The following is a 21734-nucleotide window of genomic DNA, read 5'->3' on the forward strand; positions in this document are numbered from 1 at the left end:
TTTGGGAAGTACAAGGGAAAAAACTTAGTGTCCATGAAATTCTTTTACTTTCTGTGCCCTTGTTTTGCTGTTTTATTGACATATACACCACATCACTTTTAGTCATAAAAATATTCCATAAACCTACCTTTCTATATTGTGAGGCTAACATTAAATTGTCTCCTCCATAAAGACTACCCATGTTAACCATATTATGTACAAGGTTAACGATTGGTCGGTACACCTCTAACTTTTTATCACACTCCTCCCCTTGATATTTCATTTCCACATATTCATTATGTTGTCCCTCCAATCTGGGATCTATTGGCTGGTGGGAATCTTGTTGCCTATGAAAAAATATATATATAAGTACTAATTAATAACAAAATTTATCTCATAAGAGAAATATTTTTGTCTAACTTAAAATGTTTTTCAGCATAGAAAATCATCCTGAGTACTAAAGTGCATACAACAAACATTAGAATTTGCATGAATGATTAATGCATTGTTGAAAATGAGACAACAGCAATGATTATTTCTATACCTTAATGTTCATGTCATATGGACACTGGAGAATAGTCTCACTAGCTATCAATACCAGATTTCCTCAATATATTGTCTCTAACTATTTGCGAGCTACAAATACAACTTACATTTTTCTATATGCAATCTCTGCTGATCTTTTCTTTTGTACTTGTTCCCTATAATAATTCCTGACTTTCTCCAGAGCTGTGAATTCTCTCCTCAACTGTATCAACAATAGCACTAATTCATCATGCTGAAAAAAAAGTTAACAGCTATTAATACTTCTATAACTTCTAAATAATAAAGTTAACCAGATGCTTCGCAGGGCGTAGCTTTATACGACCGCAGAGGTTGAACCCTGAACGGTTGGGGCAAGTATGGACACAACATTCAAGCTGGATTCAGCTCTAAATTTGGATTGTGATTAAATAGTTGACACAGCATAGGTTTCTGACACAGAATGAATGTGTTCTAATGAACTTAAAATTTTTGTTTTCTCTTAGAGCAATTCACTATGCTGTTCAATATTAATCCTCTCAAAAAAATGTTTGAAGAAATTTTCTTTTTATTTATGAAATTTCAAATGAGAAAAATTTAACCCAATTTTTTAAATTTTTTAAACACATCCCCCTTTCCCTTATTCCAAAACTAATCTCAATTAAAATATTCTAATGGAGTTTGCAACAATAACTACTCATTTAAATACATCATAAAATATTAAGATGTAAAAAAAACTGCTTGTTATCACTGAATGGTAAAGATTATTTAAATTTATCAGTTGGTAGTAAAAAGTGAATATACATTGTATATTGTATATAACAAAGATTTAAGTTGATTCTGGACAAAGAAAGATAACTCCAATTAAAAAAAAATCTTGCAATAAGATATTTCTTGCCTACTATTTTGGACAAAGAAAGATAACTCTAATTAAAAAAAAATTGCTATTTCACAATATTGTGAAATTAGATATTTCTTGCCATTGCACAATACTGTGCAATTGAAAAGACTTGCTATTCCACAATACTTAATATAATAATTTTAGATCCTGATTTGGACCAACTTGAAAACTAGGCCCATAATCAAAAATCTAAGTACATGTTTAGATTCAGCATATCAATGAGGCTCAAGAATTTAATTTTTGTTAAAATCAAACTTAGTTTAATTTTGGACTCTTTGGACCTTAATGTAGGCCAATTTGAAAACGGGACCAAAAATGAAGAATCTACATACACAGTTAGATTTGGCATATCAAAGAACCCCATTTATTCAATTTTTGATGAAATCAAAAAGTTTAATTTTGGACCCTGATTTGGGCCAACTTGAAAACTGGGCCAATAATAAAAAATCTAAGTTAATTTTTAGATTCAGCATATCAAAGAACCCCAAGGATTCAATTTTTGTTAAAATCAAACTCAGTTTAATTTTGGACCCTTTGGACCTTAATGTAGACCAATTTGAAAACGGGACCAAAAGTTAAGAATCTACATACACAGTTAGATTCGGCATATCAAAGAACCCCAATTATTCAATTTTGATGAAATCAAACAAAGTTTAATTTGGGACCCTTTGGGCCCCTTTTTCATAAACTGTTGGGACCAAAACTCCCAAAATCAATACCAACTTTCTTTTTATGGTCATTAACCTTGTGCATAAATTTCATAGATTTCTATTTACTTATACTAACGTTATGGTGCGAAAACCAAGAAAAATGCTTATTTGGGTCCCTTTTTGGCCCCTAATTCCTTAACTGTTGGGACCTAAACTCCCAAAATCAATACCAGTCTTCCTTTTGTGGTCATAAACATTGTGTTTAAATTTCATTGATTTCTATTTACTTAAACTAAAGTTATTGTGCGAAAACCCAGAATAATGCTTATTTGGGACCTTTTTTGGCCCCTAATTCCTAAACTGTTGAAACCAAAACTCCCAAAATCAATCCCAACCTTTCTTTTGTGGTCATCAACCTTGTGTCAAAATTTCATTGATTTCTATTAACTTAAACTAAAGTTATAGTGCGAAAACCAAGAAAATGCTTATTTGGGCCCTTTTTGGCCCCTAATTCCTAAAATGTTGGGACCAAAACTCCCAAAATCAATACCAACCTTCCTTTTATGGTCATAAACCTTGTGTTAAAATTTCATAGATTTCTATTCACTTTTACTAAAGTTAAGAGTGCGAAAACTAAAAGTATTCGGACGACGACGACGACGACGACGACGACAACGACGCCAACGTGATAGCAATATACGACGAAATTTTTTTCAAAATTTGCGGTCGTATAAAAATTAGCTTTAATAGGAAATAGTGAATTATATAACAAGCTTTTGCAACAGAAACCCATTTTAACATTTTTCAAAGGCATAGTGCGGCTATTTATATAAATTGATAAGAGTCAAGCCCTAGGTTCATGCATAAATATAAACTTCACAGTCATGAAGTGTAGGCATTGTTTGCTGTTTTGCATAAAATGTTAGGTAGGAAAACTGACCATCCTAGTCAATTAAGATTGTACGAGAGTGCACCTGCCCCGTGCGGGATTCTTGACTACCTCAAACACTCGGACACCAAGGCCCCCTACACACATCAGAGCCATACTGACAACTTACTGTTTTTCCAATTAGATCAGCAGCAGATATACTCATTCTAAGTCTGGTTCCACTCAAAGCAGGATATTTGGCATGCAAGTCTGGAATTTCCCTGGTTTCCTGCAAACAAATAGCTTTAATATAGTATACGGTTATCTTATTATTTACATGAATTTGTAAAGTTGTGGATTTGATAAGTAAAGACAATTTATAGTTGTGTGAGGTAACTGGTTCATTTAACATTGGTATATTTGACATTGCCATAAAGGGCGGAGGTTTGGTTAGCCACAAAACCAGTTTCAACACACCATTTTTTTTTCTTAAAATGTTCTGTATCAAGTAAGGAATATGGCAGTTGTTATCTAATACTTTTGTTTCAATGTATGTTTTTTTGTAGCACTTAGTGTTCTGTTATGTCATTGTTTTCCTCTTATAGTTGGAAGTGTTGCCCTTAGTTTATGCTTGTAACCCTGGTTTGTTTTCTCTCAATTGATTTGACTTTCAAACCATGGTATACTACTGTTGCCTTTATTCATGATTGTCTGATGCTATCAATTATATGTTTTTATGTTAGAAAACCATCTCAATATCAAGGTAACAATATTCCTTAACTTGAGTTTAACATATATACTGTGGATTACTTTGATATTTGATTTTCTGGTTTTACCAAAGTCTGCAACCAAGCCTAAAGAAAGATTGTGATTTGTTAAATTTTAAGTTCATGGTTCACCTGTACTCGAGGAATTCATGCAAATGGGTATCCCCTAAATAATAATGATTCCATGATTCCACAGTTCTACATATAGTATACTTACTATGATATCAGAATCTGGCATGTCAGGATGTTCTTTGACAGTTTGTATCAGAGGTAGAGACTTGGGAGGCTGCTTTCCACCTGGTTGTAATGGACCACCTAGAAAGAAAATAAATTTCATCAGTAAATCTGTCTTTTTACAATTCAATTCAACGAATTCGTTTTTTTTATTAGAAGGGTTTCAAGCCATTTTTTAATCAATTTCAACATGTTTAAATACAAAAGTTATCTAATTAGCATGTTTTAAAAACCTAAAAGTAATTCAATTGGTTTAATTCACAACAAGAGCCCTACTAAACTTCAATTGATTGTTTTTGTCTGAGAATATGAAATCTTTTTATAGTAAGTTTGATAATAAACAAAAATGTGTCCATAGTAAACGCATGTTTAACTCTCACTATCATTTTCTACGTTCAGTGGACCGTGAAATTGGGGTGAAAACTCTAAGTTGACAGTAAAATTAGAAGGATAATATCATAAGGAACATGTGCACTAAATTTGTAGTTGATTGGACTTCAACTTCATCAAGAACTACCTTAACCAAAAACTGCAACCTGAAGCAGGACAGACGGACGAACAAACAATGCACAGACCAGAAAGCACAATGCCCCACTACTATGGTATGTGGGGCATAAAAAATGAAATTGAATGTTCTTTTGTAACTTTAACTTCAAAAGTTCTGCTGACTTTTAAATTATGCCTTGTATACTGTAAGAATGACTGTCCATGTGAATTATTTACAATGGTTTAACTAATTATGAAATTCCCAAATTATGACTTCAACAAGAAACTGGAATGTTTTTTTTGTTTTTTGGTTAAAAGATGACAATGATGACCAAATCTAAGGAATACACAGGATTATATACATTCAATATAAACATTCGAGTCAAATTATCTTACTTCATTAACTCCATCAGATCAGGTGTGGTGAAACATTTAAGTAATCGGGTGATGTTTTATCTAATACAGAGGTGAATATTGATAGTTTTCAAACTTATTACAATTATGTAAAAATGTTAGTCTCTTTAACATATTAAAGGACATATATATGTTGACCAGATTTTTCAATTGTTTTGCAAATTTGCACTTGAAACAAAACATACTAACATGTGGAGCAATGATAAATCATTTCCATTTAATGATGGTTTAAGTTCTACATGCTACTCTCACATACTCTGTACAACTACATGCTACTCTCACATACTCTGTACAACTACATGCTACTCTCACATACTCTGTACAACTACATGCTACTCTCACATACTCTGTACAACTACATGCTACTCTCACATACTCTGTACAACTACATACTATGGGAAATACTAACACCATCAATAAAAAAAAATCCAAAAAAAAATCAAAATAACACTAGTACAACAACAAAAGTTATAAATACAAAATCCAAACTTAATGCACTATACATTAACATGCTAGTGATACATAGATTCATTTCCTTAGTGCTTGTGTGGTTGATTGTAAATTGACATCTTTTTGGGGATAAATATATGGGAATATAAATCGGGTCTCATTTATTTTTCTTAAAAAAAAAAGCCAAAAGTTTGCTCTAAGCATGCTGATATTTTTCTGAAAAAGCTCTTTAATATCCATAGAAATCGATATCAATTATAGATATGTTGAAGCTTTTTTGGGCATGCTGTAAATCTATTTTTAAGAATTAACACTGCAAATTCCTTTAATATCTTTGAATTCCTTTCTATGTGTTGAAGATACCTGTTAACTTGTTGATACTTCTATGGCTCTGCTCCGATACGTGAGAGCTAGCCACTGAACCTCTTTTCGTAATGTCTGTTTGATCCACATCTTGTAGACTCTCACTCTGTGATGTCCTTGACCTTTCATGACCTTCTGACGTAGAGTCATGTCCATATCTAGGAGAAGCATTGACATTTCTTGACAGAGGCCTAAATGCTGAAGGTTGGTCCATTTCTCTCTCATCTGACCTTACAATTGAGTCAACATTAACATATGGTGAGCCTTTTACAAGACCAAGGACAGATAATTCATTCAACATATCATTTGGATTATCTTCTCCTGGTTCCCTGTCATGTGACATTTTGTCTAGCTCAGGTGGTGACTTCTGCTGTGATAGCCTCCTTCTGAGTAGATCACTTTCATGTGGATGCAGAATTCCTGAATCTGTAGATTGAATGTCATCAAAATTGGATGAGTTTTCAATTATTTTAGTATTGTTAGTGCTTTGTGTGTTGGTGAGGTCAGGATCTAAGTCAGGATTTTGTGCCGTCCCTCTCCCATTAGGGTGTCCACCTAGAAGAAAACGTTACATATGCTTGCATGCAATTTGTGTATATTAGGCTATTATCTAATGAACAGTTAAGAAACAATGGACAGATGCATTTTATTGGTATAATTCATACCTCCATGGTTTTATCAGGTGACGTATCATGACAATTTTTGATTTTTACAGAGAAATAATTTTTATATATGATGAATTCGAATTTGACTCCAGAATAATTTTTATGTTTTTCCTTTTTAATTTTTTCGTTGATAAAAAATGTATTTGTCTTCATTGACATAAAAAAATATATCTTCAAGAGCTTAAACTACTGCTATAAAATTCTAAAACATCTAAATATACCGAAAACAGTTTCTAATATTTAAATCAAGTAATTAAACCTCCAAATAGTTCAAAAGATTTATAAAGAAATGTTACAAAGTTATATACAAATATATTAACTAAAAGTCTTATTTTATATTTTAAAAAAAATTGAAACAAGAAGTTGTTTTTTACTAGAAAACACAAGTAAATAAAATTAATGCAAGCAATGCCTGTGCACTTTACACTACAGATTTGTGTTATGGTAAAACTACACAGAAAAACAAGACAAAAATGTTACAATGCATATTCAAACAAAGAGTGCAATTTGCCTGTTATATGTGTTTCTGGTTAAATAGGCACTTATAATTACTCCTAAATGAAAATCAGCATACAAATATATGTATCATATATCATAATGCAAGTTCTTATGATTGTGATATTCATTCAGTCACATTATTTGCATTAATAAAAACCTCAAAAATAATTTCTGAATTTACAGTATTACAATGTTTTAACAGATGGTAGTTACACACTGATTGTAGTACTAATGTACTAGTAGTTCATCTAACTTAAAAAATTACCACTATGATATATAAAATATTTTCCTGAACAGTATTTGTACAATTAGAAATTAATAGAAATGTAGAAATGTAATAACCAGAAACACATATTTTTGCTCAGCCTAACAAAGCCATTCAATTTCAGCTACCAAAACTATACAACAGTTTTATGTTTTATGTTTTAAGTTACAATTTCATTTTCATTTTGCCTTAACAAAAACCAAAAGGAAAAGAAAATGAATTTATTAATTATGTTTTTGATTTGAGAATACAAAACAAAGACACTGTGGAATATAAGCATAAGTCAAAGACAGAAATTTGAAATAAATAATTGGTAAAAATGCAGTTTTATCTGGAGTTTTTTCTGTGTATTTCTACACATTTAAGATGAAAATGTCATCCAAACGATCCTGATCATGATACTAATAACTACATACCAATTCTATTACTGTTCTTAAGTAAGTATAATTCAATAATTATCTCCCCTTTCACATGTCAGACCAAGATTATCTCCCCTTTAACAAATTGGACCAAGATTCTATTTCACATCTGCTTATAAAGTACAAAGACAGGAAGATGGCTGGACATGGTGATATCTAAATATTCCACCACTTTTTTTCTTTCAAGGATTTATAATAAAGGTATAAAATAATTTTATATGTCATGAAATTGTAACATGAAACAAACAGAATTTAAGAAATAACAAATCATAAAAAAGCAACACTAAATTACTGAAATGTGGTAAATTTGTAATCCCTGATATACATGTTATAACAAAGAGCATTAATAATACTAAGATTTTTTTAAATCTCCTATTAGAAAGTATTATCATATACTGCCATGGCTGTTTTTAAAAAATAATCTTAAAGAGTAAAAAAACTTGGAAGTCATACACATTTCAGCATAACTTAAGATCAATTTTAATTGTAAATTTTTTTTTGTAAAAAGAGTCTTATAATGTCAGAATATGTAGGAAAGCAAATCTACCACTAAAGCAGTATAAAAATACAAGCTTTTTAATTTATCCAAAACACTCACATAAAAAAACACTCTAGCACACACACATTTTTATACATTTCACATTCCAAATGATAGCTATGAATGATTTCACCAATAATCACTAAAGAACAAACATCTTTAAAATATGTTCTGTTTCAAGTGCAAATATTAATTGGGTAGTGATTTGAAAGTGCTACCAAGTTAAATGTTAACCACAAAGTGTTGAATTGTTAAATAACAAAACTAATTTCATGTTATATACATTATTGAAAAATAAGAAATAAATAGAAACAAAGCAAAAACGAAACACACAGTTTCTGAAAAACAGCATTACATCTTTACATTTAAAAGTTTGGATGTTTGTATGCAGAATTAATAAGTTAATTCAATAAAATCAAAATCAGAACACTTCAATCAAAGCTTTCCAATTTAAAGATCTAGCTTGAGTCTATCAAAAGACTGTGCAAAAAAGCTTTAAGCGTGAATGTATCCAAAAGTTAAAACTTGCATTCTAAAAAAAAATCAAATTTTACAAGTTTTCAAAATTTTTTGAACCAAGTTAATTATTTGAAATATAAATCATAATGATATCAATTATTATCATGAAAATTGTGTAAAAAAAATTACCATTATGTCTTGAGCGAGGATCAGCATTTAATTCAGGTCGTGCCAACATCCTTAAGTCTTCTTCTACTTGACCTCTTGTAGGTAAACCTTCAGTATACCTTGACCTTCCCTGGTCATAAGACTGGTTGTCATGGTAATTATCTCTATGGGGATGATACTGTTTTCCCATGGAATCTGATGGCTTCCCATATCTTGGGTCTATGGCTGGGTTCTTAAACAGTAAGTAAATTTGTTAGAAAGTTTGTCATTAAATTACATTTTGAACCAATGACTTACATTTAAAATGTTATCAGTGATGTTCATGTGACTAATTTCATTTTTTTCTGTTTACTAATTTGAGCAAGAATGGTGCTTAGTGATAATACTGATTTTATTATAAGAGTATTCAAGTACTCACAAATATTGAACCATATGCAATGATACGTACTGGAGTATTGATTCCACCACAAATAGTTGTTCAAAAATATTTGAAAATGAATGTTAAGTGAAATAGAGTAAGGGGTCATTCATAATTGTCAACCATTTTCCAAAGTGTACAAGACATACACTTTTTCAGACCCCCTACCCTCCCTCAAAAAGTGTACATCAACCATTTTCAGATTTCAAGACAAGAATCAATCATTCTTAATAAAAAGAAGAACCTGCTGTTATAGTTTAGTTTAATATAGAAATTTGCATTGAAAATAAACTGAAACATATCTGACTGTTTTATTTGATGACATCTATCTGTGATGCTTGTGTTTCGTCAGAATAAAGAGTGTAAAGTTACCATTTTGTTGTTTAGTTAATGTACAATTTCACGTTATTTTCAATTGCATAGATGATATATGGCTTCATTGCTGTAATAATGCGGAAACGAAAAAAAATTCCGGAAATAAAAAAAAAGTGTACGGTAAAAATGTTGATTTTTAACCCCCTCCCCCCCCCCCCCCCCCCAAGTGTACATTTGTACACTTTGGAAAATGGTTGACAATTATGGATGACCCCTAAAATGCTTTTTTTCTCTTGCAAATACAAATATCTTGACTTTTTTTTTATCATCCATGACTATATAATTGTACAGTAAAATAATGCAATTTCATATTCTTTACTAGTATAAATACATGATTCTTTAAGTATCAACTAAACATTATATACATGTTTTGAATGACAGTTTAGTAAGATTCAGAAGTTACAGGAAAAACAATAACATCTACCCCCCCTAAGCTATATTTCTTTCCATATAACCTACCTGGTGTGAATAAGTTGGTGGCAAGGTTGGAGTAGGATAATTTAAAGAAAGCTGGCTGCTGCATTCTAACATCATACCCCATCACTACCCCCCCTTATATATTGATATAACTCCTGTACTTTCAATATTACCTACCTGGAGTGAATGAGTTGGTGGCAAGGTTGGAGTAGGATAATTAAAGAAAGCTGGCTGCTGCATTCTAACATCACCCTCTTTAAACCCCCATTTAATATAATGAAATAACTCCTTTCCTTTCAATATTACCTACCTGGTGTGAATGAGTTGGTGGCAAGGTAGGAGTAGGATAATTAAAGAAAGCTGGCTGCTGCATTCTAACTTCCAAGTTTCTCTCAGCATCTAATATTTCCTGAGAAGTATGTGGAGTTTTAGCTTCTGCAATTTCTTCAACAATTTGTTGCCGAACAGCTGTCGGCAGTGGAGGTCGGTTTGGTGTATCCTCCATCATATGTCTTTGTGTATTGTGAATATTTTCATATGTATGATGAGAAAGGTCAGGATTTGTGTCATAATGAGAAAGTTGAACCTGTTCAGTCCGTGATGGTTCTTGAGGTTGTGGTCCATTTGTTTTATCTTTATATTTTGTCAATGTACTATATCCGTCTTCAGGTTCTCTATAACCTGGATGATATTGTTCATGCGTGGGTAAATGATCACGATTCTGACGAACATGATATGGATCTTCCTCGTTAAAATTGTCCTGAGAAGAATACACAAATTTTTGTTCTGTTTCCTGAGGTTGTGATCTATCATACTTCGACTGAGCATAAGGATCTTCCAGTCTATTAGGATTTTGTTTTTCTCTATGACGGGATTCAGCTTGTGGAGAGTATTGTCCGAAATTATCTCCTTCCCGCACACTACTAGTTAAATCTTTCTGATCCTGCTGCATTGACTGTTGTAACCTATCATGTGTTATGTAGTCATCAGGGTGTTTCCCACTTCTATAAATAAAACAAAACATTATAGAGATCTATTTATCTTTGGCGAGAAAGCATTGTTAAAAAGTATTCTAAAACATCTAAATAATATAAACTCATCAAAACAAGAACCGTAGGCCTGAGGGCACATATATTGATGATAACAGTAACCATATTATATTTTTAAAACATAATATCAATAGGCTGAAATATCATTTCCGAAACACATCTGATGAATTTAAACATTTTGACATAAAATTTACCCGAATAAGGCTTGAGTGCTGATAAAATGTATGGAAGACAGAATACATCAGTAGATTGCTAATTTACAAACTCAATTTTGAAATGCAATAAACTTAAAGAAGAAAATATTTACTAAAATGTTACAACCCCAAATTCTGTATACATGTACCAGTTATAAGTCAGCAGTCTGTAGCTGTAGTTCAGAGATTTTCATTTTAATGTGGTATATCACATTAGTTTTGAGTTTATTGTTTTATTCTAAAACCTGTCAAGTTTTCAAGTTTCAAAATGAATTGTTTTACATTTGTTATTTATGAGCCTTTAAAAACTTATTTAATTGGCATGTGGATTTTGCTTACTGTTGAAGGCCATGAAGTGACCTATAGTTGTTTTAACTTCTACGTCATTTGATCTCTGGTGAAGAGATGTCTCATTGGAAATCATACCACATCTTTTTATCTTTTAGATTCCTTAGATGCATTGAATAGAAAAATGCATTGAATTACCTTGAAGAATTCATCTGCATGTAAGGATAATCCTCTGGAGGATGTTGTTCCATATCCTGTCCTCTCCGTACTTTGATAATTTTACTGTATTCCACCTCTGGTTCCTTGCCCTTGGTCTCTGGAGAAGGCTTGTGTCTATATCCATGAAAAGGATCGTAAATTCTCTGAGTTTGGAAGGGATCATACATACCACTATCATCATCATACCCTGGACTTCTTGGTGCTTGTTTCTCTGGAGCATCATCAGAATACCTACCTGGTGACAAGTCTTGTTGACTCACATGAGATTTTTGCATTTGTTCTTGTTGCCGACCATATGCAGCATTCAGAAATTCATGTGGGGGTTGTCTCCCATCGTTTAACATAGGATTATTCATTTGTGGATGTCCATTATGCTGATTAGGTCTTTCTATATATTCACTTTTTGGTCTTTGTCTTTCATATCTTCTATCAGAGTCTCTATGCCGTCTTGAAGCATTGTGCATTTGTTCTTTTGGTATGGCAGGAAGACCATCTGTAGGGTCACGCTTACGTGACCTTCGTTGCTGTTCAGATTCCTCGGAATAACCAGACCTTGAATCTCTCTGTCCATACCGAGAATTTTCCTCTGGATACCTTGAATCCATTGTTGGTTGATGCTTTTCTGCAGAACGCGACCTGTACCTATCTGCTTCTTCAGGATATTGTGATCTTGAATCTCTAGGAGCTCTTTCTGATGCATATTTGTTAAAGGCATCCTTGGGAATTCCTGAACGAGAATTAAAATAAGGACTGTTTTTATGATTAGAATTTGGTCCATGTGGACTGTCATCACTCGGATATCGGTGCCTAGGATCATTCTGTCTATCCTCATTGGGATATTGTGACCTAGGGTCATCAGGATATTGTTGCCTAGGGTCATTAGGATATTGTTGCCTAGGGTCATTAGGGTGTTGTTGCCTAGGATCATTTTGCCTTCTATCATCTGGATATTGACGCCTAGGATCATTTTGTTGGCTATCATTACTAGAATATCGTGGCCTAGGGTCATTCTGACGGCTATCATCACTTGGGTATCTTTGTCTAGAGTCATTTTCTTGATGCCTGTGACCCTTTTGTTTTGGGTCTCTGTGTCTCTCATTGTACCTTTCTCTAGGACTTGCTTTTTCTTGCTCCTGAACTTTATTATTCCTTGGATCATTATGATAACCATGGAAAGGATCATATGTTATTCCTTTAGGCATATTTTTGTCTATAGGAATTTTTGGCCTTGAGGTTGGACTACTAGGCGACCTTTTATCATCTCGGGAGTGAGGATTATCAGATGTTCTTGGTTCATGCTGTCTTTTGTTGGAATGTGGGCCTTTATGATCTTGAGGACTTCTATTATAATCTGGAGACCTATTTTCTGGTGGTCTCTGTTTCCTATCATGTGGGGACCCAACATCAGGTCCTTCAGTCCAAAATTTATTATTCATAGGAGAGCCTTCATCCTCATCCCATTCCATAAAAGCAGACTTAGGGACCAGCTTTTGTGGACCATTATTGTTAGGTTCTTTTTCTATACTGTAAACCAAAAAGAAATACACTATATTTATAATGGTCATAAACAGAAGATATAAAATACAAGTCTTTTAACTCTAGCAGCTTATAAAAGTATGTGTCTATTCTTAAATATTATCATATCAAATATTTATACAGTTCATAAACCATGTCTGTCAACATTGTATTTTTTTGTCATAAATTTGGGTATCAGTTTCAGAATGGAATCTGAAACATAAAAATATTAAACTTACATAGGACCTCTTAACATGGCGGCTGATTTGAGAAGGTTTATCCACATATCCATATTCTCTTGGTTATCTGACGCAAACATGTAGGTTTTCATGTTACTATGTTCTGCTTTGAAGGCAAATTTTTTACTAGATTCACCCGGCAGACATTGACCTATTTTATAGCTAGGAAGTAATATAGAGCCGATCTGGTTTTTTTCTTCATCATCTGAAAAATCACCATTTTTCAATTAATATTTAAGTACAAATGTAAGCATGTTCAATCATTCAAAAAAAAAAAAAAAGTATATGATGAATTTTTTTTTAAATGAAAAACTTAAAAAAAAAATTAATCATGACAATTGAAAAATTTGAAACAATTCAGAAAAAAACTTGTCTGTACACCTCTTTATGCAAATGTACAAAATGAGTTATAAATGTAGGCCAAGTCATGGCATTTGAAACAATTTACATTGCATATGCAGATAAATAAATCTAAATCTAAATTTGAAAATGAAACATCACTAGACATTTACACCCCTAAACAAAGGTCAGTGATTAAACTTTGACATAGACCTTCATTATTAGCTATAGAAACAAATTGTATCTATGTTCTAGTTCTAAATTAGACCTTAGTATATGTTTAATAAACAACATATATTCTATACAGGTCTATAAAATCTTCTTTGATGCTGGGAGGCAAGGAAAATAGAATTTTTAATTTGTTTTTTTCTTCAGCATATTACATACATCTCATTGCATTTGTTCTGTCATTAAAATACAATATTTATAAACATGAAAATATACCTTTATAGAAAAACAACCCAAAATCAGCTAAAACACACCATCTTTTCTTCCATGATTTAAACCCACTTTCCTACAATAGAACAAAGCATGCATCTGAAGTATAATGTATTGAATGACATTTTCTTATCCATCAAATAAATTACATACAGTGAATAACCATACATAAATTTGGATTATGTAATGTTATTGTGCAAGGCTTAAGGACTGCTTAGGCTCGAATATTGTAGGCAATCTCCATGTAATTTTCTACACAAACATATTGTAACTGTCCAAAACAAGCTTTGATTACCTGATCATTACAAATATTTCATGTATTTTGATTGTGCAAATAGTTTTTTTATGTGATTGCTATTCCAAAGAGTTAGAATTTTTGTGAGTTCAAACCAAAGATTTTATAAGACTGGTATTTGCTGTAGATTAAAACCTAATCTATAGGCAGATAAGCAGTAAGAGCAAAGGCTGGTCAGAGTGCAGTTGTGCAATGTTAAGAGTGCTGAGGTGAGGCCTTCCTGCCACTGTTAATTACAAATTTAGATTACGCTTAAAATCTGGTTCAGTATGCCCCGACATAAAATATTTTTGTGTCCAGATCACGAATAAATATATTATTCACTGGACCTTAAAATATTCATCATGATCATTTCAGTAGGTCATGTGTGTCAAATATAAAAAGTAATTATTCATTAGTTTAACTACATTTTTGCCTGACAGAAAACTATGTTAGTGGCATGTATATGCTTTCTTTTTCAAACTCCATTAAGTCATTGTAAGTAATTTAATTAATTTTTCAGTTAAAGATCAATTTATATTTCCATTACCAATTTTAAAGAATTGAAAAATTCAATTTTTGTGGGTACGGTAAATGATTTCAGGATTTTGCCCCCAAGTCTGCATTCAAGTCTACAGAAGATATCATTGAATATATAAATTGGTGGTTCACATACGAGCATAAAAGCCAAAAAAAAATGTTTTCGGAAAATGATAACGAATCCATAGTATCTGAAATAAATTCCCCTATTGAACTACTGTTTTTGTAGGTACCAGTTTCTGTGGTAAGAGGAAAACTTGCATATTTGTGGGAAATGTGGATTCATTTATTTTCATGGGTATCAATTTTTGTAGATTGAGGATAACTTGCATTTTCATGGATATTTGAATCCGTGGTTTTGCAAATCTCTGCACACAAAGCCTACAAAATTTTGTAATTGGTTGAACATTTGAAATTGTGGTTTACCTGTACCCACAAAACCCACGAAAATTGGTATCCAATGAATAATAATGAATCCACAGTATTAAATTTTGTGGTTTTGGCAAATTTCTACATACATTTCTTTAGAAAATTTGTAATTCGTTGAATATTAAAATTCAAAGTTCCCCATGCCCATTCCCACCAAATCCAAGAAAATTGGTATCCAACGAATCCACAGTACCAAAAATATTGAACTATATATAGACAGACAATTGTTTGTTCAAAATTAATCCAGAGTATTTCATTTCCACTCTGTACTTAAATAAGCAAAGGCAAATTATCAAAACATCTTTAAGTCAAACAGAGTAAAAGTGAATCTAACCTGTCTGTACAGCCATCCTTTCATGGCCACCATGTTTGTTTCTTCTCTTTTGGCTGGAGGTGCTTTTAATGACCTGTAATGTAAACAATTGATTAGATAATGATATACCTGTAATTGGTTGTTGGGATCTTGAAACTGTCAATGTACAATAGTTTATTTAATTTATGCTTTCAAGGTTATCTTAGAATGCATTTTTTAAAGATTCTAAATATAGAGCTAACTAAGTTTGATAAATGGTTAAATGAGAAGATTGCCAACTCATTTTTAAACACATTTTTACTTGAAACTTTAAATTACCTGCACAAAAAGTAATCTGTTATTTAAGAAAAAATACATGGAGAAGCAGCTCTAATAAAAGAACCCTTTGAGAACATGAAGCTCAAATAACCAGTCCATATGACCATAAACTTACGCTAAAAATCAATAGGGACTAAAAATTAAAATATTTCGTAGGTAACGTGCAATCAATGTTAAGTAATTGTCTGAAGGAAACAAATATGACTGACAAAGAAAGACTGGTCAAACCTATACCTTACCTTACTTTGAACACTCAGGTTTAAGTATCAACAGAGAAAGACTGGTCAAACCTATACCCCACTTTACTTTGAACAGTCAGGTATAATGACAAAGAAAGACTGGTCAAACCTATACCCCACTTTACTTTGAACAGTCAGGTATAATGACAGAGAAAGACTGGTCAAACCTATACCCCACTTTACTTTGAACAGTCAGGTATAATGACAGAGAAAGACTGGTCAAACCTATACCCCACTTTACTTTGAACAGTCAGGTATAATAAGTATCAACAGAGAAAGACTGGTCAAACCTATACCCTACTTTACTTTGAACAGTCAGGTATAATGACAGAGAAAGACTGGTCAAACCTATACCCCACTTTACTTTGAACAGTCAGGTATAATAAGTATGACTGACAGAGAAAGACTGGTCAAACCTATACCCCACTTTACTTTGAACAGTCAGGTATAATAAGTATCAACAGAGAAAGACTGGTCAAACCTATACCCTACTTTACTTTGAACAGTCAGGTATAACGACAGAGAAAGACTGGTCAAACCTATACCCCACCTTACTTTGAACAGTCAGGTATAATAAGTATCAGCAGAGAAAGACTGGCCAAACCTATACCCCACTTTACTTTGAACAGTCAGGTATAATAAGTATCAGCAGAGAAAGACTGGTCAAACCTATACCCCACTTTACTTTGAACAGTCAGGTATAATAAGTATGACTGACAGAGAAAGACTGGTCAAACCTATACCCCACTTTACTTTGAACAGTCAGTTATAATGACAGAGAAAGACTGGTCAAACCTATACCCTACTTTACTTCGAACAGTCAGTTATAATGACAGAGAAAGACTGGTCAAACCTATACCCTACTTTACTTCGAACAGTCAGGTATAATGACTGAGAAAGACTGGTCAAACCTATACCCCACTTTACTTTGAACAGTCAGGTATAATAAGTATGACTGACAGAGAAAGACTGGTCAAACCTATACCCCACTTTACTTTGAACAGTCAGTTATAATGACAGAGAAAGACTGGTCAAACCTATACCCTACTTTACTTCGAACAGTCAGGTATAATGACTGAGAAAGACTGGTCAAACCTATACCCCACTTTACTTTGAACAGTCAGGTATAATAAGTATCAACAGAGAAAGACTGGTCAAACCTATACCCTACTTTACTTTGAACAGTCAGGTATAATGACAGAGAAAGACTGGTCAAACCTATACCCCACCTTACTTTGAACAGTCAGGTATAATAAGTATCAGCAGAGAAAGACTGGCCAAACCTATACCCCACTTTACTTTGAACAGTCAGGTATAATAAGTATCAACAGAGAAAGACTGGTCAAACCTATACCCCACTTTACTTTGAACAGTCAGGTATAATAAGTATGACTGACAGAGAAAGACTGGTCAAACCTATACCCCACCTTACTTTGAACAGTCAGGTATAATAAGTATCAACAGAGAAAGACTGGTCAAACCTATACCCTACTTTACTTTGAACAGTCAGGTATAATGACTGAGAAAGACTGGTCAAACCTATACCCCACTTTACTTTGAACAGTCAGGTATAATAAGTATCAACAGAGAAAGACTGGTCAAACCTATACCCTACTTTACTTTGAACAGTCAGGTATAACGACAGAGAAAGACTGGTCAAACCTATACCCCACCTTACTTTGAACAGTCAGGTATAATAAGTATCAGCAGAGAAAGACTGGCCAAACCTATACCCCACTTTACTTTGAACAGTCAGGTATAATAAGTATCAGCAGAGAAAGACTGGTCAAACCTATACCCCACTTTACTTTGAACAGTCAGGTATAATAAGTATGACTGACAGAGAAAGACTGGTCAAACCTATACCCCACCTTACTTTGAACAGTCAGGTATAATAAGTATCAACAGAGAAAGACTGGCCAAACCTATACCCTACTTTACTTTGAACAGTCAGTTATAATGACAGAGAAAGACTGGTCAAACCTATACCCTACTTTACTTCGAACAGTCAGGTATAATGACTGAGAAAGACTGGTCAAACCTATACCCCACTTTACTTTGAACAGTCAGGTATAATAAGTATCAACAGAGAAAGACTGGTCAAACCGATACCCCTATTTACTTTGAACAGTCAGGTATAATAAGTATCAGCAGAGAAAGACTGGTCAAACCTATACCCCACTTTACTTTGAACAGTCAGGTATAATAAGTATGACTGACAGAGAAAGACTGGTCAAACCTATACCCCACCTTACTTTGAACAGTCAGGTATAATAAGTATCAACAGAGAAAGACTGGCCAAACCTATACCCTACTTTACTTTGAACAGTCAGGTATAATAAGTATCAACAGAGAAAGTCTGGTCAAACCTATACCCCACCTTACTTTGAACAGTCAGGTATAATAAGTATCAACAGAGAAAGTCTGGTCAAACCTATACCCCACTTTACTTTGAACAGTCAGGTATAATAAGTATCAACAGAGAAAGACTGGTCAAACCTATACCCTACTTTACTTTGAACAGTCAGGTATAATAAGTATGACTGACAGAGAAAGACTGGTCAAACCTATACCCTACTTTACTTTGAACAGTCAGGTATAATGACAGAGAAAGACTGGTCAAACTATACCCTACTTTACTTTGAACAGTCAGGTATAATGACAGAGAAAGACTGGTCAAACCTATACCCCACCTTACTTTGAACAGTCAGGTATAATAAGTATGACTGACAGAGAAAGACTGGTCAAACCTATACCCCACTTTACTTTGAACAGTCAGGTATAATAAGTATCAACAGAGAAAGACTGGTCAAACCTATAGCCCACTTTACTTTGAACAGTCAGGTATAATAAGTATCAACAGAGAAAGACTGGTCAAACCTATACCCTACTTTACTTTGAACAGTCAGGTATAATAAGTATGACTGACAGAGAAAGACTGGTCAAACCTATACCCTACTTTACTTTGAACAGTCAGGTATAATGACAGAGAAAGACTGGTCAAACTATACCCTACTTTACTTTGAACAGTCAGGTATAATGACAGAGAAAGACTGGTCAAACCTATACCCCACCTTACTTTGAACAGTCAGGTATAATAAGTATGACTGACAGAGAAAGACTGGTCAAACCTATACCCCACTTTACTTTGAACAGTCAGGTATAATGACAGAGAAAGACTGGTCAAACCTATACCCCACTTTACTTTGAACAGTCAGGTATAATAAGTATCAACAGAGAAAGACTGGTCAAACCTATACCCTACTTTACTTTGAACAGTCAGGTATAATAAGTATCAACAGAGAAAGACTGGTCAAACCTATACCCCACTTTACTTTGAACAGTCAGGTATAATGACAGAGAAAGACTGGTCAAACCTATACCCCACCTTACTTTGAACAGTCAGGTATAATAAGTATCAACAGAGAAAGACTGGTCAAACCTATACCCTACTTTACTTTGAACAGTCAGGTATAATGACAGAGAAAGACTGGTCAAACCTATACCCCACCTTACTTTGAACAGTCAGGTATAATAAGTATGACTGACAGAGAAAGACTGGTCAAACCTATACCCCACCTTACTTTGAACAGTCAGGTATAATAAGTATCAACAGAGAAAGACTGGTCAAACCTATACCCTACTTTACTTTGAACAGTCAGGTATAATAAGTATCAACAGAGAAAGACTGGTCAAACCTATACCCTACTTTACTTTGAACAGTCAGGTATAATGACAGAGAAAGACTGGTCAAACTATACCCTACTTTACTTTGAACAGTCAGGTATAATGACAGAGAAAGACTGGTCAAACCTATACCCCACCTTACTTTGAACAGTCAGGTATAATAAGTATGACTGACAGAGAAAGACTGGTCAAACCTATACCCCACCTTACTTTGAACAGTCAGGTATAATAAGTATCAACAGAGAAAGACTGGCCAAACCTATACCCTACTTTACTTTGAACAGTCAGGTATAATAAGTATCAACAGAGAAAGACTGGCCAAACCTATACCCCACTTTACTTCGAACAGTCAGGTATAATAAGTATGACTGACAGAGAAAGACTGGTCAAACCTATAGCCCACTTTACTTTGAACAGTCAGGTATAATAAGTATCAACAGAGAAAGACTGGTCAAACCTATACCCCACTTTACTTTGAACAGTCAGTTATAATAAGTATGACTGACAGAGAAAGACTGGTCAAACCTATACCCTACTTTACTTTGAACAGTCAGGTATAATGACAGAGAAAGACTGGTCAAACTATACCCTACTTTACTTTGAACAGTCAGGTATAATAAGTATCAACAGAGAAAGACTGGTCAAACCTATACCCTACTTTACTTTGAACAGTCAGGTATAATAAGTATGACTGACAGAGAAAGACTGGTCAAACCTATACCCTACTTTACTTTGAACAGTCAGGTATAATAAGTATGACTGACAGAGAAAGACTGGTCAAACTATACCCTACTTTACTTTGAACAGTCAGGTATAATAAGTATCAACAGAGAAAGACTGGTCAAACCTATACCCCACTTTACTTTGAACAGTCAGGTATAATAAGTATGACTGACAGAGAAAGACTGGTCAAACCTATACCCCACTTTACTTTGAACAGTCAGGTATAATGACTGAGAAAGACTGGTCAAACCTATACCCCACTTTACTTTGAACAGTCAGGTATAATAAGTATCAACAGAGAAAGACTGGTCAAACCTATACCCCACTTTACTTTGAACAGTCAGGTATAATAAGTATCAACAGAGAAAGACTGGTCAAACCTATACCCCACTTTACTTTGAACAGTCAGGTATAATAAGTATCAACAGAGAAAGACTGGTCAAACCTATACCCCACTTTACTTTGAACAGTCAGGTATAATAAGTATGAGCTCATAGCAATTAAAGAATCATTCAATGAAATATTTAAGCAACTGCAGTAATATTGCTTATGGAAATATTTAGATAACTGCAGTGTTCTTCCCAGGGCCTTATAATTACAGCACCTTTTTACCCTGGTGCTATCTTGAATGATTTTTATGGACAATGTATAGCAGCCATGGTTCTATGTTTATTGGAAAACCAGTGCTATGTTGATTTCCATGGTGTATTTTGAAAATTTAGGGAAGAACATGGAGATAGGTACATCAAAAACATACAATTACAAATGTATCTTCAATCAATGGGAATATATATGCCTAAAGTAACTACAGTGAAGCATCACTAAGTATTGACGAACATTAGTGAAGAGCAGCTTTGTAAAATACTAGGTAGAGGACGGACTTTCTCATCTTAGTGATTTCAAGGTGATTAGGATTGTAGATATTACCATCTGTAAATTTACAAATCAATGCAGATGTTATGCAACTTGATAAATGTGGGGTTTTTTAACAGTTGTACCTCACATTTAAATTTCATCTAGTAATATTCCATAAAACATGCAAGGAAAATTGAATAAAAGCACAATATTGGATTC

At 33.4% G+C, this 21734-nt stretch overlaps 1 protein-coding gene across 6 annotated transcripts in view; it reads right to left on the reverse strand.

Annotated features, from left to right (window-relative positions):
• LOC134685636 (uncharacterized) overlaps positions 1–21734 on the reverse strand; it is a 64470-nt gene that overhangs the window by 17573 nt on the left and 25163 nt on the right. For all 6 annotated transcript variants that reach the window (XM_063545568.1, XM_063545566.1, XM_063545567.1 and 3 more), the window contains 10 exons: positions 15715–15787; positions 14144–14213; positions 13361–13565; positions 11586–13130; positions 10167–10860; positions 8668–8878; positions 3905–4002; positions 3111–3209; positions 633–757; positions 128–326 (listed from right to left, as the gene is read on the reverse strand). In XM_063545568.1, coding sequence (XP_063401638.1) covers positions 128–326; positions 633–757; positions 3111–3209; positions 3905–4002; positions 8668–8878; positions 10167–10860; positions 11586–13130; positions 13361–13565; positions 14144–14213; positions 15715–15787 — 3319 coding nt within the window. The remainder of the gene's footprint in view (positions 1–127; positions 327–632; positions 758–3110; positions 3210–3904; positions 4003–8667; positions 8879–10166; positions 10861–11585; positions 13131–13360; positions 13566–14143; positions 14214–15714; positions 15788–21734) is intronic.

Source organism: Mytilus trossulus, chromosome 9, assembly GCF_036588685.1.
Source record: "Mytilus trossulus isolate FHL-02 chromosome 9, PNRI_Mtr1.1.1.hap1, whole genome shotgun sequence".
NCBI lineage: Eukaryota > Metazoa > Mollusca > Bivalvia > Mytilida > Mytilidae > Mytilus > Mytilus trossulus.